Below are 17,068 nucleotides of genomic sequence, written 5' to 3'. Positions count from 1 at the left end.
ACACGAACTGAACGAATACAGGAGATCGACTGAACAAATTTTAGAGGGAAGAAAATTCCCACAAATAAAAATCATAAAACATCAAAAAACAAAAACAAAAAAAAACATTTTTAAGCGAAATGTGAAACAAAACAAGTAAAAAATAAAAAATCATAAAAGTTTTCCTATGAAGCGGGCGGCTCTCTATACCATTTAGACACTAGCTCACTTAGTTGTTTATATGCTTATAATAACCTATCTTATACACACATAAATACTCATAAAATACAAAAAAAAAAAATGGTAATAGAATTTTAAACTTTATTTTGAAATAAAATAAAAATATAAGCACAAAAATAAATAGAAAAACATAGAAAAGAAAAGATTTTAGCTGAATTTAATCGCGCGCAACTTTTTATATTCTTTTCTGGTTTTATTGTTTTTTTTACTTAATTTTTTTATGAATGATTTATTTTTTGTTTTTTTTTTTCTTTATTTTTGCTCTTATTATTATTTCTTTAAAGCATATTTTTTTTATTACAGATTTAAGCGGTAAACATCTTAACTTTTGGTTGACAAATCACTTACAACCGGGAGAACATAAAATAGTGCAATAAAAAATATACATATATTATGTGAATATTACGTAGAATGTAACTCAAAATGGTTTATATGGATATACAATGCAATCCATTACATTATCTGAACCTTAACATTTACAACATTAACAACTCAACAAAGTATGATTTAAGTGTTTAAAGTGGCATTTTACTTTTGTATTTATGTACTTTTATAAATATCTAAACAATATTGTAATGTTTTTATTGTGTCTTTTCTTCTTCTTATACGTATTTTTAGTTTTGGGGGGTGATCTGATAATATCATTTAAGAATGAAATACTATATGAATACCTATATATAAATATCTTTATGGTAATGGACTTATTACATTATAATGTTGAGAAATAATATGTTTTGTTCTTATTATTATTATTATTATTATTTTTCTATGGGAATTGCATTCTATTATTATTTTGACTTGGCCATTCCATTAAATGAAAATTATATAGGGAATGAAATTTTCCTTCCCATAATATTCAAATATTTTATATTTACATGTAGCTAATATTATTCAATTATAAATCAAATTGAATTTCAATTTAAGTTTAGAAGGTGCATTACATATGTTAGACGAAAACCAAATGAACATTACCTCGACTTAAGCACTAGTTAAAATTGTATTACTGAATAAACCAAATTGATGTTAGATCTACATTTTGATAAATGCCCGTTTTACTTTAATTGCAACAGATTTGGAGTAAAAATAAAGATTTAAGTTTCCTCTTTAGAGCCTAAAATATATTAAATTTTGGTCATCTAATTGTGGAATTGTTATTAGATACAACACTAAAATAATAAATACGTTAACATTAAAATGGTGAACGGATTCAATCCTTAAACATATAAAAATGAAAATGAATGATCCAAGTATATAGAAATTCCAATTACTAGATTTTCTCGCATTAAGTGAAACTACACGAAATGCATGCAATATTTACAAATGTTATAATAACAATAATAAAATGAAAACTTGCCTTACTGTGAGAACTTAAATTCATTTGATAAAATAAATGAATAACTGCAAAACAGTCATTTCGCTTTTACTATTAAGATTGTTTTACATAAAAGTGAAAAATGAATTTGCAAACTTTGCAATTTCAAAAATATGCGAAATAACATTAACTGTTAATAATTATTCTAATTTGTACAGAAATTGATTTTATTCTTATACAGCAAAATAATAATCAGAATTGCGTTCAAGGAACAAGAAAAATATCGACATTTAAAATCATCAATTTATCACTATATAACGCCCAATAGACTTCCAAATTTAGATATCAAATATAAAAAAGAGATATCAAGAAAATTATTTATTACTTATAAAAGTATTCTTACTTTTGCCGAACTAAATTTATTTAGACCAAAGGCTCTACATAATAAATCATCATGATACGATCAAAAATCACGATTGTGATTTACTGTCATTAAATTGCTAAAAGCTGTTACGGTTTTTACTTTTTCACATAGTATTCTATCGATTCAAGTAAGTAGAATGTGAAGAAACACGTCAAAATGTTATGTGTGAGGTAATTTAATAGGTCATCTTAAACAGGTGTAATCACTATTATAACATTTTTTTTTGAAATTTTAGGGTTCATAAGATTAAATGAATTTTCTGTTTTTTTTTTGTTTCTTAAATGGATAACAGACTTTTATGATTACATTCTTTTAGCAAATTTTCTCATATATAGCGATTGATTTTTCAATATTATCTGATGATGATTACGATCATGTTTTTTCAATCATTAATATCATATAAAAGGATCATTAAGGAATAATCATAATTCATTTTCGTGATATATTTAAAAAGCGATCATCATAATTGTTTAAATAACAAAAAAAAATAACAAAATACCTTTTGACGGCTTTAAAATTGCATATTGTAGGAGTAAAAAATATACATTGTAGTGAGTGCGACATATATGTACATATATATACATGCGGACATGAATATACCTTAAATATATTGAGCAGAACCATATCTTAAACATATTGTTAAATTATACTTAGTGGTAATAAAATCTAAATAACTTTTTTAAAAATTCGATGAAAAAAATATAATCAATTTAAATACCTTACATATTCCTTCAACACAAACAGCTCTACGTCGGTAGTAATGTGTAAAATATACTGCTGGACGTTTACATGATGTACCATCAATAACAGTTTTGTTCAATGTTGCATAATATTTTTGTCCTAATGGTTTGCAATTTAATTCACATTCATTATCCTCTAAAAGAGTAAAAATATTTTTTTATTAAATTATAAATATTATTATTAAATTCTTATATAATTATACACGAAGTGTTCAATTATTATGGAATAATTAGCCTTTAAATTTAATAAATGAAAATTGAGTTGTAAAATCAAAATTTAAAGTATTACATATTATAATATATAAATACTAATTCTTTAATAAAGTTCATTGCTCTTAAAAGCCTATCACAACCATAATTGCATGATTTGTTAACATTGAAATCTAAAAATTTTTTCATAAAATAGTTTCAGGAATTAAAATTTAATTTCTTAATAAAAAAATTTAATAATAAAATTTTTTATACTAAATTATCTATAATAACTCCATGTGTAGACTATTTGATAAGATTAATTTATTACAGTGACGTTTATTATATTAAAAAAAAGAGTCAAACACCCGGTATAATTTACCTGGTATACTTTTATACTCACCCTTATAATAACTTTCCCAATAATAATATTTTCCACGAAATGGAGCATCATTATATGATTCACATTGTTCATTACGAAAACTATTTTCAGTTTCATCCTCACATGGCTTTTAAAAAAGAAAAATATATCTCTATAGTTTACACATCACAAATTTAAAACGATTTATACGCAAATAGACCAATATGAAATGAACTTTTTATTACCTTATCATTACAAATACGAAAACGTTTAAATATTCCAACGCAACCTTTTCTTGTACCATTTACAATCGGTTCATATTCATTAGTTTCCATATCAGTTCCAGTGGGTCTCCTAGCATATAAATTAGAGTATATTTGACTTTTTGTTTCATATGTGTATACATTTAATTATTCATTTCATTCAATTAGCTTACTCTTCAATACAACTTCTCTTCCTTGATTGTACACCACCGCCACAAACTCTTGAACATTTTCCCCATTTTTCCCATTTACCCCATTTATAAACAACCCCTAAATCGGAACCATTAGCAGAACTTAGCTTTTGTGATTTATTCATATATGTTGGATCAATAAATTCTAATGGATCAACAAATGCAATTTCATATGTATCCGATTTTGTTGAATTTTTGTTATTCTCTTCATTGTCTATATCATCTTCATCAGTATATAAATCTATTTCATCAACATTAATTAATTCATCATCAGAAAGATGCAGCTTTGGATTTTTTATTAATTTACGATGAAATTTAATAATTTTTCTTATTTCAGGTCTTTTTCTATTATCGGATGTAAGACCAATGTCAGCATTAATATCATCATTATCATCCAATTCAGATCTATCATTTAGAATACTCTAAAATTGATTTAGAATTTTATTAAAATTGAAATTAAATATTAAATATTTTAAATTTTTTGTTTTGTTTATTAAAAATGCTTTTACCTCAGTTTCAAATGATTTAACATAAATGGCACATGTTACATTGAATAATATTAGGTAGAAAATAAAAGTGTGTAAACTTTCCAATCTGCAAGTAATATAAAATATTTAAAAATTTTAATATTTAAATCAAAAAATTTTGAAATTGAATAATAGAATTTCAAATTTCTTAAAAAAAAATTTGCTACTATGTTAAAATTTTTCTCTCAAATACTCATTTTGATGTTAAGAGGCGAATTTGTCAAAAATTGTGTCCATTTCTTTAAATTGCTTAATTTAAACTTTACATACTCAATAAAGTTTTAGAAAATTAAAATACCTATGAGATTTTTAACTCATATCTCGTAATTTATGAAGGTTAGGTATTCGAAATCGACTGAAAAGATAATAAAAACTTTCCAACGATCCGCCGTCAGTATTAATGTAACAAAATTTTACTTCTTTGTGTCAACATTTATGGACTGATCAAAATATATCGGAAGAGGTAGCACGAAGTTCAAAGAAGTGACTATAGATTCATTTTGTAAATAAATAAATATTATTAAATATTTAAAAAAAAGCGATTTAGAGAGGATTTGATTGATTTTTAATAAAACGTGGAAGGTTGCACGGTCTTTTCTCTCTTGTTATTCTCTCTGTAATAAAAAGGCTTTGTAAAATAGATTTTCTTAAAATTTTTAATTATTATAATTTTTCATTGGAATTTATAATATTTTATTAAACTTTATTTTTTAACAAAAATTTAAAATATTTTAAGAATTTTTTACATTTTTTCTTTGATCATGTTAATTTGAAGTATAGCTATTGAATTAAATAAATAATACAGTATTTATTATAAAAAGTAAAATTTTTGATATTTTTTTAATTACTTTATTTTGTCGCTATCGCTGGGTTCGTTTTCAGCAAAATATGCAAGCTTTTTTTAGTTTGGTATTTAAGAGTTAATAATGAACATATTTCATTTTTTAAAAACACACTTATAATTTACCCTGCACTGAATTATTTTAATTCAATTCAATCATGCCTAAGATTATATGAGTAAATTTTTCGAAATTCTATGTAATATCCAAATTTTCTCCACCTACACCACACTTAATTATAATTAGTTGTATATTTATTTATATATTATATGTATGTACATAAATATATGACAATTGTACCATAACGTTAACTTTAAGATTATTAAGAATTGAAAATTTTTTGTAAAGATTGACCCGTATCGATTTATGAATTTTCATTGTCAAAAACAATTTTGCAAATATTTGTAAGTCATTGTTCTATAAAATGTTTTCTTTTTTTTTTTAAAGAATACTAAACTTTTACTATCAATTAATAATTAATTTGTCATTCTATACTTTTAAGTATTTGCTATTGTTAAATTCTAAAAATTTCTAATTTCTCGCAAAGAAAAAATGTATTGTAAGGCAACAAAAGCAAAATAAAAAAAAATTACAAAGAAAAAAAGCTTTTAAAATAATTATTCGCAGATCCAATTACAATAATTAATTTCACATATAAGTTTATAAATTCTATTTTATTTTCTATTCCTTTTTTTTTTTTTTGCACGCATAATTTAATTTCAAAAAAATTTAGGTTAATTCTATATGAAACCTATACTCCGAATTATACGCTATGTACATACATCTATATAAAATTGTATATAATTTAATACAATAATAACCTACCCCTAATCAATTTTGTATTTATTCATTGACCGAAAATGTTATTGAACTTGATGTTATTCTTCATTGATTCTTTTAAATTAGAATTTGAAATACTATAGCCACATTGAATTATTTTTTTTTTTAGAATTAGAATAATAAAATGAAAATTTCTCATTACAGGGTGTGGTAAAAAATTACAAACACATTATATGTTATAGTTAAAGGGGTAAATAACCTGAAAAAAACATAATATAAATATATCTACATATGTATATATAACACATATATATAAATTTTATTGATGTGCACTTGCAAAACTTTAATTATTATAATATTTACGAGTATGTCAAATATTAAAAATAGCTTGAATGTTATCTTAAGTAATAGCGCAAGTATAACGCCATATAGCATTTATTTTAGAACATCAGTGACCATTATTCAAGTGCTATTTCTCAAAATTTTTATAATTAAACCTTTTCAATTATAATACGAGTATTTAGTCTTTATATTCAATGTATTTTACTCGTCATAATTTATTATAATAAATTATAAATTTAAACAAGTAAATACATAATATAATAGAAATATAAAATTTGCAAATTTATAAAATAAATATTGAGTATAAATATAAACTAGCATTATTAAATTACCAGTTTTTGAAAATAAATGTGAATCATTTTAAATTTCAAAATCATATTAGAATTTTATACTGGCTAAGAATCATAATTTTCGATAGTTTTCTTTTAAATTTTCGATGGAATTCATTATATATTGATTGATTTATAATAATTAATAGAAATTAATGATCTGTGAAATAATCTAATAATGTATGTAAATAAATAATCTAATAAAATAATTTGTGTATATGTAGAAACCTTATTGAATTATATTAATTAACAAATTATGAAAATATTTTTAAGGTATGTGGTTTGGACAACGTAGAAATTTATTTCTTGGAAAATTAAGTAAAAATTTTTTTATAACATTATATTGTAAGTAAAATACAAATATAGTTGTTTAAAATCTTGGTATGATTTAAAATTTAAGGAATTCATGTTGTGGTTTTCTAAATTAATCAAGCCATTAAAAAAATTTCTAAGTAGCATGCTTTATATAAATTGCTTTAGTGCAAACAATTCCTAATTTTTCTTAGATTAATTATAAGCTCAGTTTTAGCAAAATTAAAACTATGAAAAATTTCAAAATCATATCTTTTTTCAATCTTTTATTGGAAGTAGTTTTGGAAAATTATGAATTTTTAATAAAACTGAAGGAAAAAGAATTTCGAAAAGGAAATTATCTTATTTTAAATTATTTTCCACCAGAATATAAAGATTAACTCGTTTTTTTTTTTCAGAAATTTGAAATGGTGTTAACATGTGTAATAGTCAACCTGCAGTACGTACTTAATATATATGAATTTTTGTTATTCATTAGTATTTTTACTTTTAAGTTCAAACCTAAATTATAATACTATACTTTCTTCAAGGCCCAAACTAAATAAAATATTGATATGATTATCGTCTTCTTCTCCATTTTATTCCTTATACACAAGAATTCTTTCAATTTTATGTTTCTAATACCGTTTTAGAGTACAACTAATAAACAAAGCGCAATTAGAGGACAACTAACTCTTAGTTTTACTTCAAAAATATCATATGTATATTATTCATTCATTAATTCAATATAAATGCAAATCGTTGTTAATGCTAATTACTTCATTAAATTTTAAGATTTTAATCGCTATACATATTTAATCCAAGGTTGTATTGATCAAATGATTCTGTATGGTAAGTACTTTAACAATTGATTTATACAATGTATAAGAATAAAAACTATAATAAGAATATTATGTAACAATTTTTTTAATTTATACAATTATAATATTATATTCAAATTATCAAATTTAAATATCAGATTCATTTAATTTTTTACAAATTATTTAACTTAAATTTTAAAAACTAAATAATTGGTAATAAAATATAAATGATTATTAATTAACTAATAACTGCTAATAAATAAATATGTTTAAAATATTTTTACCATATCAAACCACAATAAAAATCACCTCAAAGTACAAAATATTAACGAAATTATTAAGGTCTCTTTTGTGACATACTTTTCATAAAATCTTGAAATCTATAATTAATTCTTAATTGTTAACAAAAAACAACTATACTATAACTTTATATTTTACAATGTAAGAACATGCAATAAAATTCTATTTTTAATTAATTTTTTTAAGTTTTTTTTGTTAATTGTTTTATAAGTAAAACCACATTTCTTTACAAAAGTTCAATAGTAATACAATGTTAATAATAAAAGAAAACCGCAACAAATCGCTGCAAAATAATTTACTTAAAATATAAATAATTTTAAATTGACTAAAACTAATAAAGTTTTTGCATAAAAACTTAATTGTAAGATAGGTAAATACTGTTAATAATTATTAATACCTTATGTTTAATTATTACAAATTATTACATATATGGTTTTAGAGATTATGTTGATTTCTATGAAGCTATATAATTATAAAGTTAATAAACAAATTTGAAAAAAATTTTAAAAGAAACCAACAATAACTTCATTGCATTACTCAAACTAATTGTATGCCTTATCAATAAAATTAATCTTAAAGTCTATTTTAATTCTATCCTAAGTATTTTATTTAATATTACACATAAATAAATTTGGTACTCATAAATTCTATTAGCGAAATATCTTGCTAACAAAATATTTTTGTCAAATAAGCAATTTTCACTTTTATTTAATTATAAATCTGAATTAAAGATAACTATACCTAAATATCTATATATATGTATGTATATATATGAAATACAAAAATCTTATGAAGGTACATGTTAAAAAATTTATTAAGTAATTTAGAAACATCCGGCTTATAAAATAATTCTCTATCACGTTTATGATTGTGCTAAGTGATTTAGTGATTTCTTTTTTATTTTTTTATAAATTTTTTTACCTCACAGATCACAGTAAGTAGTAAAGTTCTTTCCAAAGTAAGTAGTTAAATATTAATTATATTTCATATGTACTAAGAATAAGAATACATAGAACAAGCACTTTTATTCACAACCAAAAAGGTTTTTAGTTGATTAGATGCTTATTTTACGTAGATACATCTACCACTTGCAGAGCTAGTGTAATTAGCACATAACTATAAACCAGACTCAAAACTAAAGGTATATTGAAAAATTGATCATCTAGAAACTATAAATACCAGAATTTCCGCTGTCTGTTGTATCTTTACCTATAAACACAGTAAGAAATTTTTCAAATGTAATTTATTGTAATCTCAAAAGCTAATTGTAAACTAAAATTTTCGTAATCTCAAATTTTCGTAATGTAAAAAATTTTCCTTGAAATAGAAAAATTGCAGAGAATTTTGAAAATAAAAAATAAACTATCATCCGTTATTTCAGTTAAATGTATCCTTTACATGCACTTAATAAAATGTTTCGATTTATAACATCTTTTCATTCAAGAATTGATAGATCAAGCAAAATCCAAAAGTTGCATAGTTAAATAATTCTTTAAATAACCCTTTCGAAACGATTGGTATACATACATATGTACCAGCAAAATTCAAGACTAGAAGTCCGTAAATACCATATACTTCTATAAAGTATATATACCATATTGTCTTTTATAATGTTTTTAAAACAGTAACTCTCCGTTCACCTTAACTCATTTTATAAGCGAGTTAAAATTCTCTCCTTTTTATTTAAAATGCCAGTAAGACAGACAAGCAATTAAGTTTTTATAATAAAAATTAATATCATATGAAAATGAATGGTATAATGTTGGATCACAGTCCTCAGTACAAGCACTTGTTTACAATTGAAACCTTAATGGTTTCAAAATTGTTAGTTCAAACTCGTCTCCCTGAAAGCCATTGGGAAAAAAATAATTTTTTATTTGTTTTTTTCCTAGGAAGAGTGTGAATCACGCTAACTAAAATTCAACTAATCTAAAATCTCTAATTAAAAATACTCTAATTAAAAATTTTGACTAATCGATAAATATTAAAGTATTTTCTTTATTTTACTCATATACGTGTAACAAATTTTCTTAAAGTTTCTTACCTTAGAATCATTTTTCACAAATATTTATCAAATAAGTATAGTGTTAAGTAAATTTTTAACAAATAACTGAATTTATTTTTTTATATTAATAAGATAATTTTATAGGCGAAAAATATTTTGATAGATTTTTTTTATTTTATTATCACATTCTTTGTAACTGAAGAAAAAATAGATTTAATTACATTTTAATATTCTTGTCTAATACAGAACTAAAATAATCGCAATCGAATTTCAAAAAAAAAAAAATTATTAGAAATTTAATCTTTACTTATTTAAATTCTCTAAATACTTTATTCTTTCTTAAATAATCTTTTGGGGTTCTTTATTATTCGCCTTCCCCACAACTAACGAAATTAAATTTACATATAAGATGAAAATTTTTTTTATTCCTCATGTACAAAACACACAACAAATAAATAAAAATATAAAAACAAAATAAATAAATATTTTAAATTGAAATCTACAATTAATTTTCAATGTTTTACAACACTAAAAAATTGGGGAAAAACAAGTAATAAAAAAATTTTAACGACTTTATAGCACGCTTTACGATCAAAAACTAGATTTAAAACTAAAAGAATATAGGCATGCAACCTCTCTTGTGTCCGAATTTAAAAACAAAAACAAAAAGACAATATTAAAAAACAACTAATTTACTTTGTTTTTTATTCATTTGTTTCTTCTGTTGTTCTTTTTTTCTATTTTTTTCTTTTGTCAAATCTAAATTGACAAAACTAAATCTAAGTTTGTCAAATTATAACTTTATTAGATGTTAAAAAAAAACTACTATGAACATCTGTTTATTGTCGATTGAAAATTTAAATAAGAATAAAAATAAAAGCTAAGAATAGGAAAAACAAACAAACAAAAAACATTACAAATTTCATACTTAATGCGGTTTTTAGAAAGAATTTTTCTAATTAAATTTTTTGTTTTTGCTATAAAAAAAAATATTGGTCAATTTAAAATAAATGTCAATAAAATTGAAAATAAAATAATTTAATTAATATTTTGGAAAAGAATAAATGGGTTAGAACTAAACAAGAATCTCCAAAATTAAGTTAGCATCCAAGAATATAGGCTCTGGAAAGTCAAAGTATCTGCTATCTGAACCTATGTGGGAAGTAGGAGGAAACTATAATACAATCTCTGGAAGAAAAGGGAGCCTTGATCCATAGAAAGTGTGTGCATGGCTTCTTCTTGATGACAGAAAAATGACCACCACAAAATATTTGAAAATATTGAAAAAATATATTTAGGTCAAGTAACAAATTATTGATTAATGATTACTTTAATGAGTACTTTAGCCATAATGCCTGATTCTCTATACATAACATTCTATGTACTTAATGGGTTCAAAATTCGACTCCAACACAAACCTTTAATTAAAAGAATAAATTCCAGTATTAATTTTACAATTAAATGAATATAATTTCTTAAGGTTCGAGAAACTGGTTATTGAAAGTGTTAGATTTCTAAAAACAAATAAATTAAAATTAAAAAACTTCATTTATAAATTTCAGGTTCATCAACAGAATTCATAAACCGATTGATATTCGTTGATAAGATTGCCCAAATATGAATGAAATAAAGAAGTAAAATACAAAATAAAATGAAAACAAATATTCTAGTGGATACAAGTACTATGTATGAATATAAAAAGAATGTATAAAATTATATTTAACAATTTTAAATAGCATTAAAATATTCCGTTAACCGCTGAACTTTCTATAATGTAGTATAGATATATATATAATTTAATATTATGACTCAATTTCATTGATGATTTCAATTCACCTCCTTAATTTCTTATGATTCTATTATTATTTTAAATTGTTGTTATAATATTGATAGTATTTTTTTTTCCATACACAATTTAAATAGTGTATGTTCGCCGGGGATCGCAATTTTTTTTTATTATACAATATTCTTTCATTGTTTTTGATCTAATTATAATTTTATATTGTATTTATATTTTGATTGTTGTTTGATTGAAAGTGAAAGTTCATTTAAATATTGGAGAAAAAAAAAAATTAAATGAATTAATATGTTTGTTTAATTCAAATGAAATGGAATAATGCAGCTTGATCTGAGATGGAAAATTAAATATAATGTATATTGTACATTATTATATAGATAGACTGTATGATAGATATGTTTTCATATGATATGAAATACGCACGTGTACTGCAAATTCATATCACATTACGTTTTGGCATAAAAATATGATATTGTGAATAAGGTATTATGAATTTGTAAAAGTATTTTGTAATCTATATTAAAATTTGTAAGTGGAGTTGTTTTAAGCTTCAGGAAGCTTCTAACTGAAAACGTGTTAGATTTAAAAGCATGCAAAAGTAAGAATAATAATTGAATGTATTGACCGGTCCTCAAATAAAAAATTTAGATGATAAAATTAATTAAAATCAATAGCTAATCAATTAATGATAAAATTAATTGAAATCAATAGTTAATTTAAAATAGACCATGTTGCAGAACTGCTTTTTTTTATGTCTGAATGTTGAATATAAGTATTCACAAAATTCAGCATTTCACTACTCCAAATTTTTCCAATAGTGAATTTTTATACAATTTATTAAACTATAAGTTTAACGGGATAAAGCGAGATTTTCGAATAAGCTTTCGTGTCAAACATAACGATGAGAACTCCAAATTAAAAAACATAAGAGCGGTAATTCCTTAAAGAAATATATTGCAACCTATTTTGTATCCCTTATACAAAAATGATAAGCTGCCAGATGAAGAAACCAACTTTATTACATTTGCAGACGGCAGTGGTATTTTGCCAGTTGGAATGAAAACAAAATTGAAAAAAGCACATATAAATTACAGAAAAGTATAAAAAAATTTTATGAATAAACGTAGAAATTAAGATCCAGTTAAATGAATTGGAATCAAATCATGTTAATTTCACTAATAAATTAAATGTCGACTTAGAAAAAAATTAAACAAAATATCGTTATAACGTATGCATATACAAATAATCAAATATTTAAATCATATGGCATTATTGAATCCAGTTATTTCCAGTTACCAGAAAATAAAAGAACAAACTTAAATATAATTCTAATGATGCAAAACAAAATGCTTTTAAAAATTGTGGATCTGTCATTGTACATGAAGAACAGCTTTATGCACCGAGATATAAATGAGCCAACTGAAGAAGGAGATGTCTTGGCATATAGAAAACTAAAACGATTAAGGTATGGCCTTAATACAAATAATATAAGATAATATGTAATCAGTGGAATTCTTCAATGGATAATTACGCCGCGCAGTAATTAGCGAGTTGAAGTTGAAGTTTTTCAATATAGTTACTTGATAATAAATATTGCATCAGCTAATAACAATATTTTTTAGTTTAAAGTACATACACCTCAAATAAAAAATATCTTAATTTTATTTTCTAAAATCTATGCTATTGAAAGAATTCAAACTACACTATAAATTTCAATTCAACAAACTAAAATCGTAATATCTGCGAGTACAAATATTAAAGCTCTTAATGTTTTTTTTAATATTAAATTTAGAAACTCTAAACAAATCTATTAAAAATTTTGTTAAAAAGTTATTTACCAATATTTCAGGCTATAAAAATGTATACTATAAAAATTCTCTTTAAGCAAAAAATTCAATTTAATCATTAATCAATAATTTGTTCATATTATTTATGAATGACTAAATCTTAAAGAAAGTTTAAGCTTTCTTGTTTTGCTGGAATGATTATTTTATTACTGGAAAGTTTAAATTTTTATTAGGAGTTCATAAATTCATGAACAAACTATGTAATTTTTATTTTTATACAATTTTGTATTAAAAAATAATGACGACTACAATAAAGCTCATGTTTAGTTGTTGTCAAATTGAATTATAAAATACGAGACTAACTAATATTGCCGGTATATAATAAAATATCAAAAATAAGAAAAAAAAACTTTAAAATTATCATTGCTTTTTTATATTTTGCTTTTTAATAACAAAAATTATTTTAATTTTATTTTATATTTTTTCTTTTTTTTTGTTTATAAACAGTGATAACTTCAAACTAAAAATATTAACTGGAAAGAAATTTAAAGCTTAATATTTTAATACAGCAAAAAAAAAAGACTCCCCTTTAAATTAAACATGAAATTATAATAAGAATTCAGTAGAAAATCAGCTGTGATGCATACAAGTTTTTTTGTAAAATAAATCTAATAAAAGTTCTCATTATTTAATTATATTTATAATGTACTTATTTAAATTGAATTAAAGCACCTTTATATTATATTTTTTTATTGAATAATTGTTGAAAAATTTTATTTTTATATTTCAATATAATATAGAAGAAATTACTGTTTCTTTAAGTGAATTTTTGCTATAAAAATTAGAATTGAAAAAAATAACAAAATATGGATCTAAGAAATAATGGTGATACAACGAATTTTATAGAGAAAATAGAAATTGGATTTAATTTAATAAATCATATGTTAATAAGTTTTATTTCAATTTATATGACATATGCCTGTTTGCATTTAAATTTACAAAAAACAGCATTACATGCTTGGTTATGTACACTGGGAGTAAGTTGACAATATTTTAAATATTAACCGAACAAGTTTTGAGTAACCGACAAGCACTATTACATATATTCCGTCAGTTTTCTATCATTCTCACAGTCTAAATAAATTAATACATCCAATCCAATTATGCGTCATTTTTTGTGCATCATTTAAATAATCTGAATTTTTAAATTTTTTGTTTCTTTGTAATTGTAAACCCATTTAATCAATTATTTGAAAGTGCGCTACAAAAAAAAAAAAAAAAAAAAAAAACTTTTGTTTCGATATCATTATTAAAATATTTTAAGAAAAATAAGCTATAACACATCTTCAAATACAAGAAATATTTCAAAATAATTAAATTATAATTAGAACTAAAACAGACAAGATCAAAATTTAAATAAACACTGAATAATTGAACTTAAAGTGCCCAAAATAAGTGTTATTTAATTTAGTAGCTACTTAATATTGAGGATATTACAATTAAATAATGGTTTATAATAATAGTAATTTTTTTAATTTATAATTTGATTAAAATCAAAAATTGTAATTATACCTATAGAGCTTTTAAAATAATCATTTTATCTTTATGCTTGAAAACATTTTTCCCATTATAAATTATTAGGCAGCGCGTTAATTCATTAACATTCAGAATCAATTACTAAATTATTTTTTAATAATGTAGCTTAACATTAATTTTAAAATTGTTGTAATTCAGTATAAATACACAATTCAGGTATTCTATTCCTAATTTCTAAAATATTTACCAAGACCGTATTACAGCATTTTTAAAGTCAAGTAATTTCTAAGAGCTACCAGAAAGAATGTAAACAATTTGATAATATAGGGGTATCCAAATTTTTCAAATTTCATCAATCTAATATTTCCCTAAAAGTTTCATTTATTTTTTCATTAAAATTCAAATATAGAAATTATCATAAAATTAATAAAACTTTTTTATATTCTTCTAGTATAATCTTCTTATGGCTGAGGCTATGATGACATTTTTCAAAGGAAATATACTATTAAGTACAATGCAGAGAAAAACAAAAACAACAACACATTGGATTTTACAAGCATTTGGTGGTACATTAGGAATCGCTGGAAGTATTGTAAAAATTGTTGATAAAACAACACATTTCACTACATCACATGGAATTGCTGGTAACTTTTTAATATTATAAATTTGAAACCAAAATGCTACCTAGTTACCTACCTCCCTAAATATCATTTCTCTTATAATTACATTTTCAATACAAAATGAGCATTGTTTGTGTTAATGATTATTTCTTTTGTGATCTAATTTTAGGTTTGGTAGCAATGATATTATCAGCAATTAGCATGATTAGTGGTATTTGTACTTTATACAATATAGAAATAAAACGTTTTATAACACCATTAATCAATAAATTTTTCCATAATGTTATCGGTTTGAGTGCATTCTTAGCCGGTATGTCAGCATTGTATTATGGTTATGATACAGGTTTTTTTAAACGAAAAGTTGAACCAGATTTTGCTGATATGATGAGAACATTTACAATAATTACAATAATTTTATCAAGTTGGGGTTCTTTAAGAAGTTTATATGGAAAAATTCAAAGTTTTCGGGCATATTAATATACATTACATAATATAATATCATAATCACAATGTACATAAAAACGATGTATGAAAAAAATGCATATTGTAAAAATTATTTTACAATAGAGTATTAAAATAAAGGATCAAATTAATTTTTATTTAAAAAATCTTTTTACTTGGTTCGACAGAATCAAGTGGGTACAAATACCTTCATGGTTTATAATGAATTTCTATATCTACATATACTAATTATTTAATCCATTCTTGAACGTGACACACTTAAGGTAGAATATTTAAAAAAATTTGTTTCCTAATATTAAGTATCTAATAGGTACCTAACTACATTATAGCTATTAATATTACAATAACTACTTGAAAGTGCAATTATATTTTAAGTAGGTAGCTCGAGTATCTTGAATGATGTATTAGTCACATAAATTTTGATAATAGCTGGAGATAATGAAATACTAAATATTACAAATCCGAGAACAATGAAATTTTATTGCAAGAAGGTAGTATGAATATAGACAGGGTCTCAGAAATCATAAGAGTTCATAGCTAATCAAATCAAACCAATCAGGGAGATACCTAACAACTTACGTAAGAGCAATATTATTTTTTACCGCTATATTACGATAAGATTTTAATAAATCTAATTTGATTTGTATCACAGAAAAGTCTTTGTAAGATGTTAAAGATAACCAAAACGCATAAGCTTAAATTTTCGATCTAGTAGTTTATGTAGGATTTCAAACAATGTAAATTGTTTATTCAAATAAATTTGATAAAATATTGCATATACAAACCTCTCATAGTTAAGCTTGAACTTAACATCTTGACCCTTGCCATCGAATAATAATAGCTATGTACTTATATAATCTTCTTTAACCCTTAACATCGAAATTTCTTCTTTTCTTCATCCAAATTTATTGTAATCGGAATATGTATGTACT

General features: G+C 22.8%; 1 protein-coding gene across 1 annotated transcript; it reads left to right on the top strand.

The window, feature by feature from the left end:
* Positions 1-14,384: 14,384 nt before the first annotated feature.
* LOC129606031 (transmembrane reductase CYB561D2-like) lies at positions 14,385-16,191 on the top strand. The gene is made up of 3 exons (XM_055516083.1): positions 14,385-14,555; positions 15,506-15,698; positions 15,844-16,191. The coding sequence occupies exons 1-3, from the start codon at positions 14,385-14,387 to the stop codon at positions 16,149-16,151; spliced, it is 672 nt and encodes a 223-aa protein (XP_055372058.1). The 3' UTR covers positions 16,152-16,191.
* Positions 16,192-17,068: the final 877 nt, after the last annotated feature.

This window comes from Condylostylus longicornis, unplaced genomic scaffold (genome assembly GCF_029603195.1).
Source record: "Condylostylus longicornis isolate FDR11 unplaced genomic scaffold, ASM2960319v2 ptg000017l, whole genome shotgun sequence".
NCBI lineage: Eukaryota > Metazoa > Arthropoda > Insecta > Diptera > Dolichopodidae > Condylostylus > Condylostylus longicornis.
This window is presented reverse-complemented; position numbering and strand designations above follow the sequence as displayed.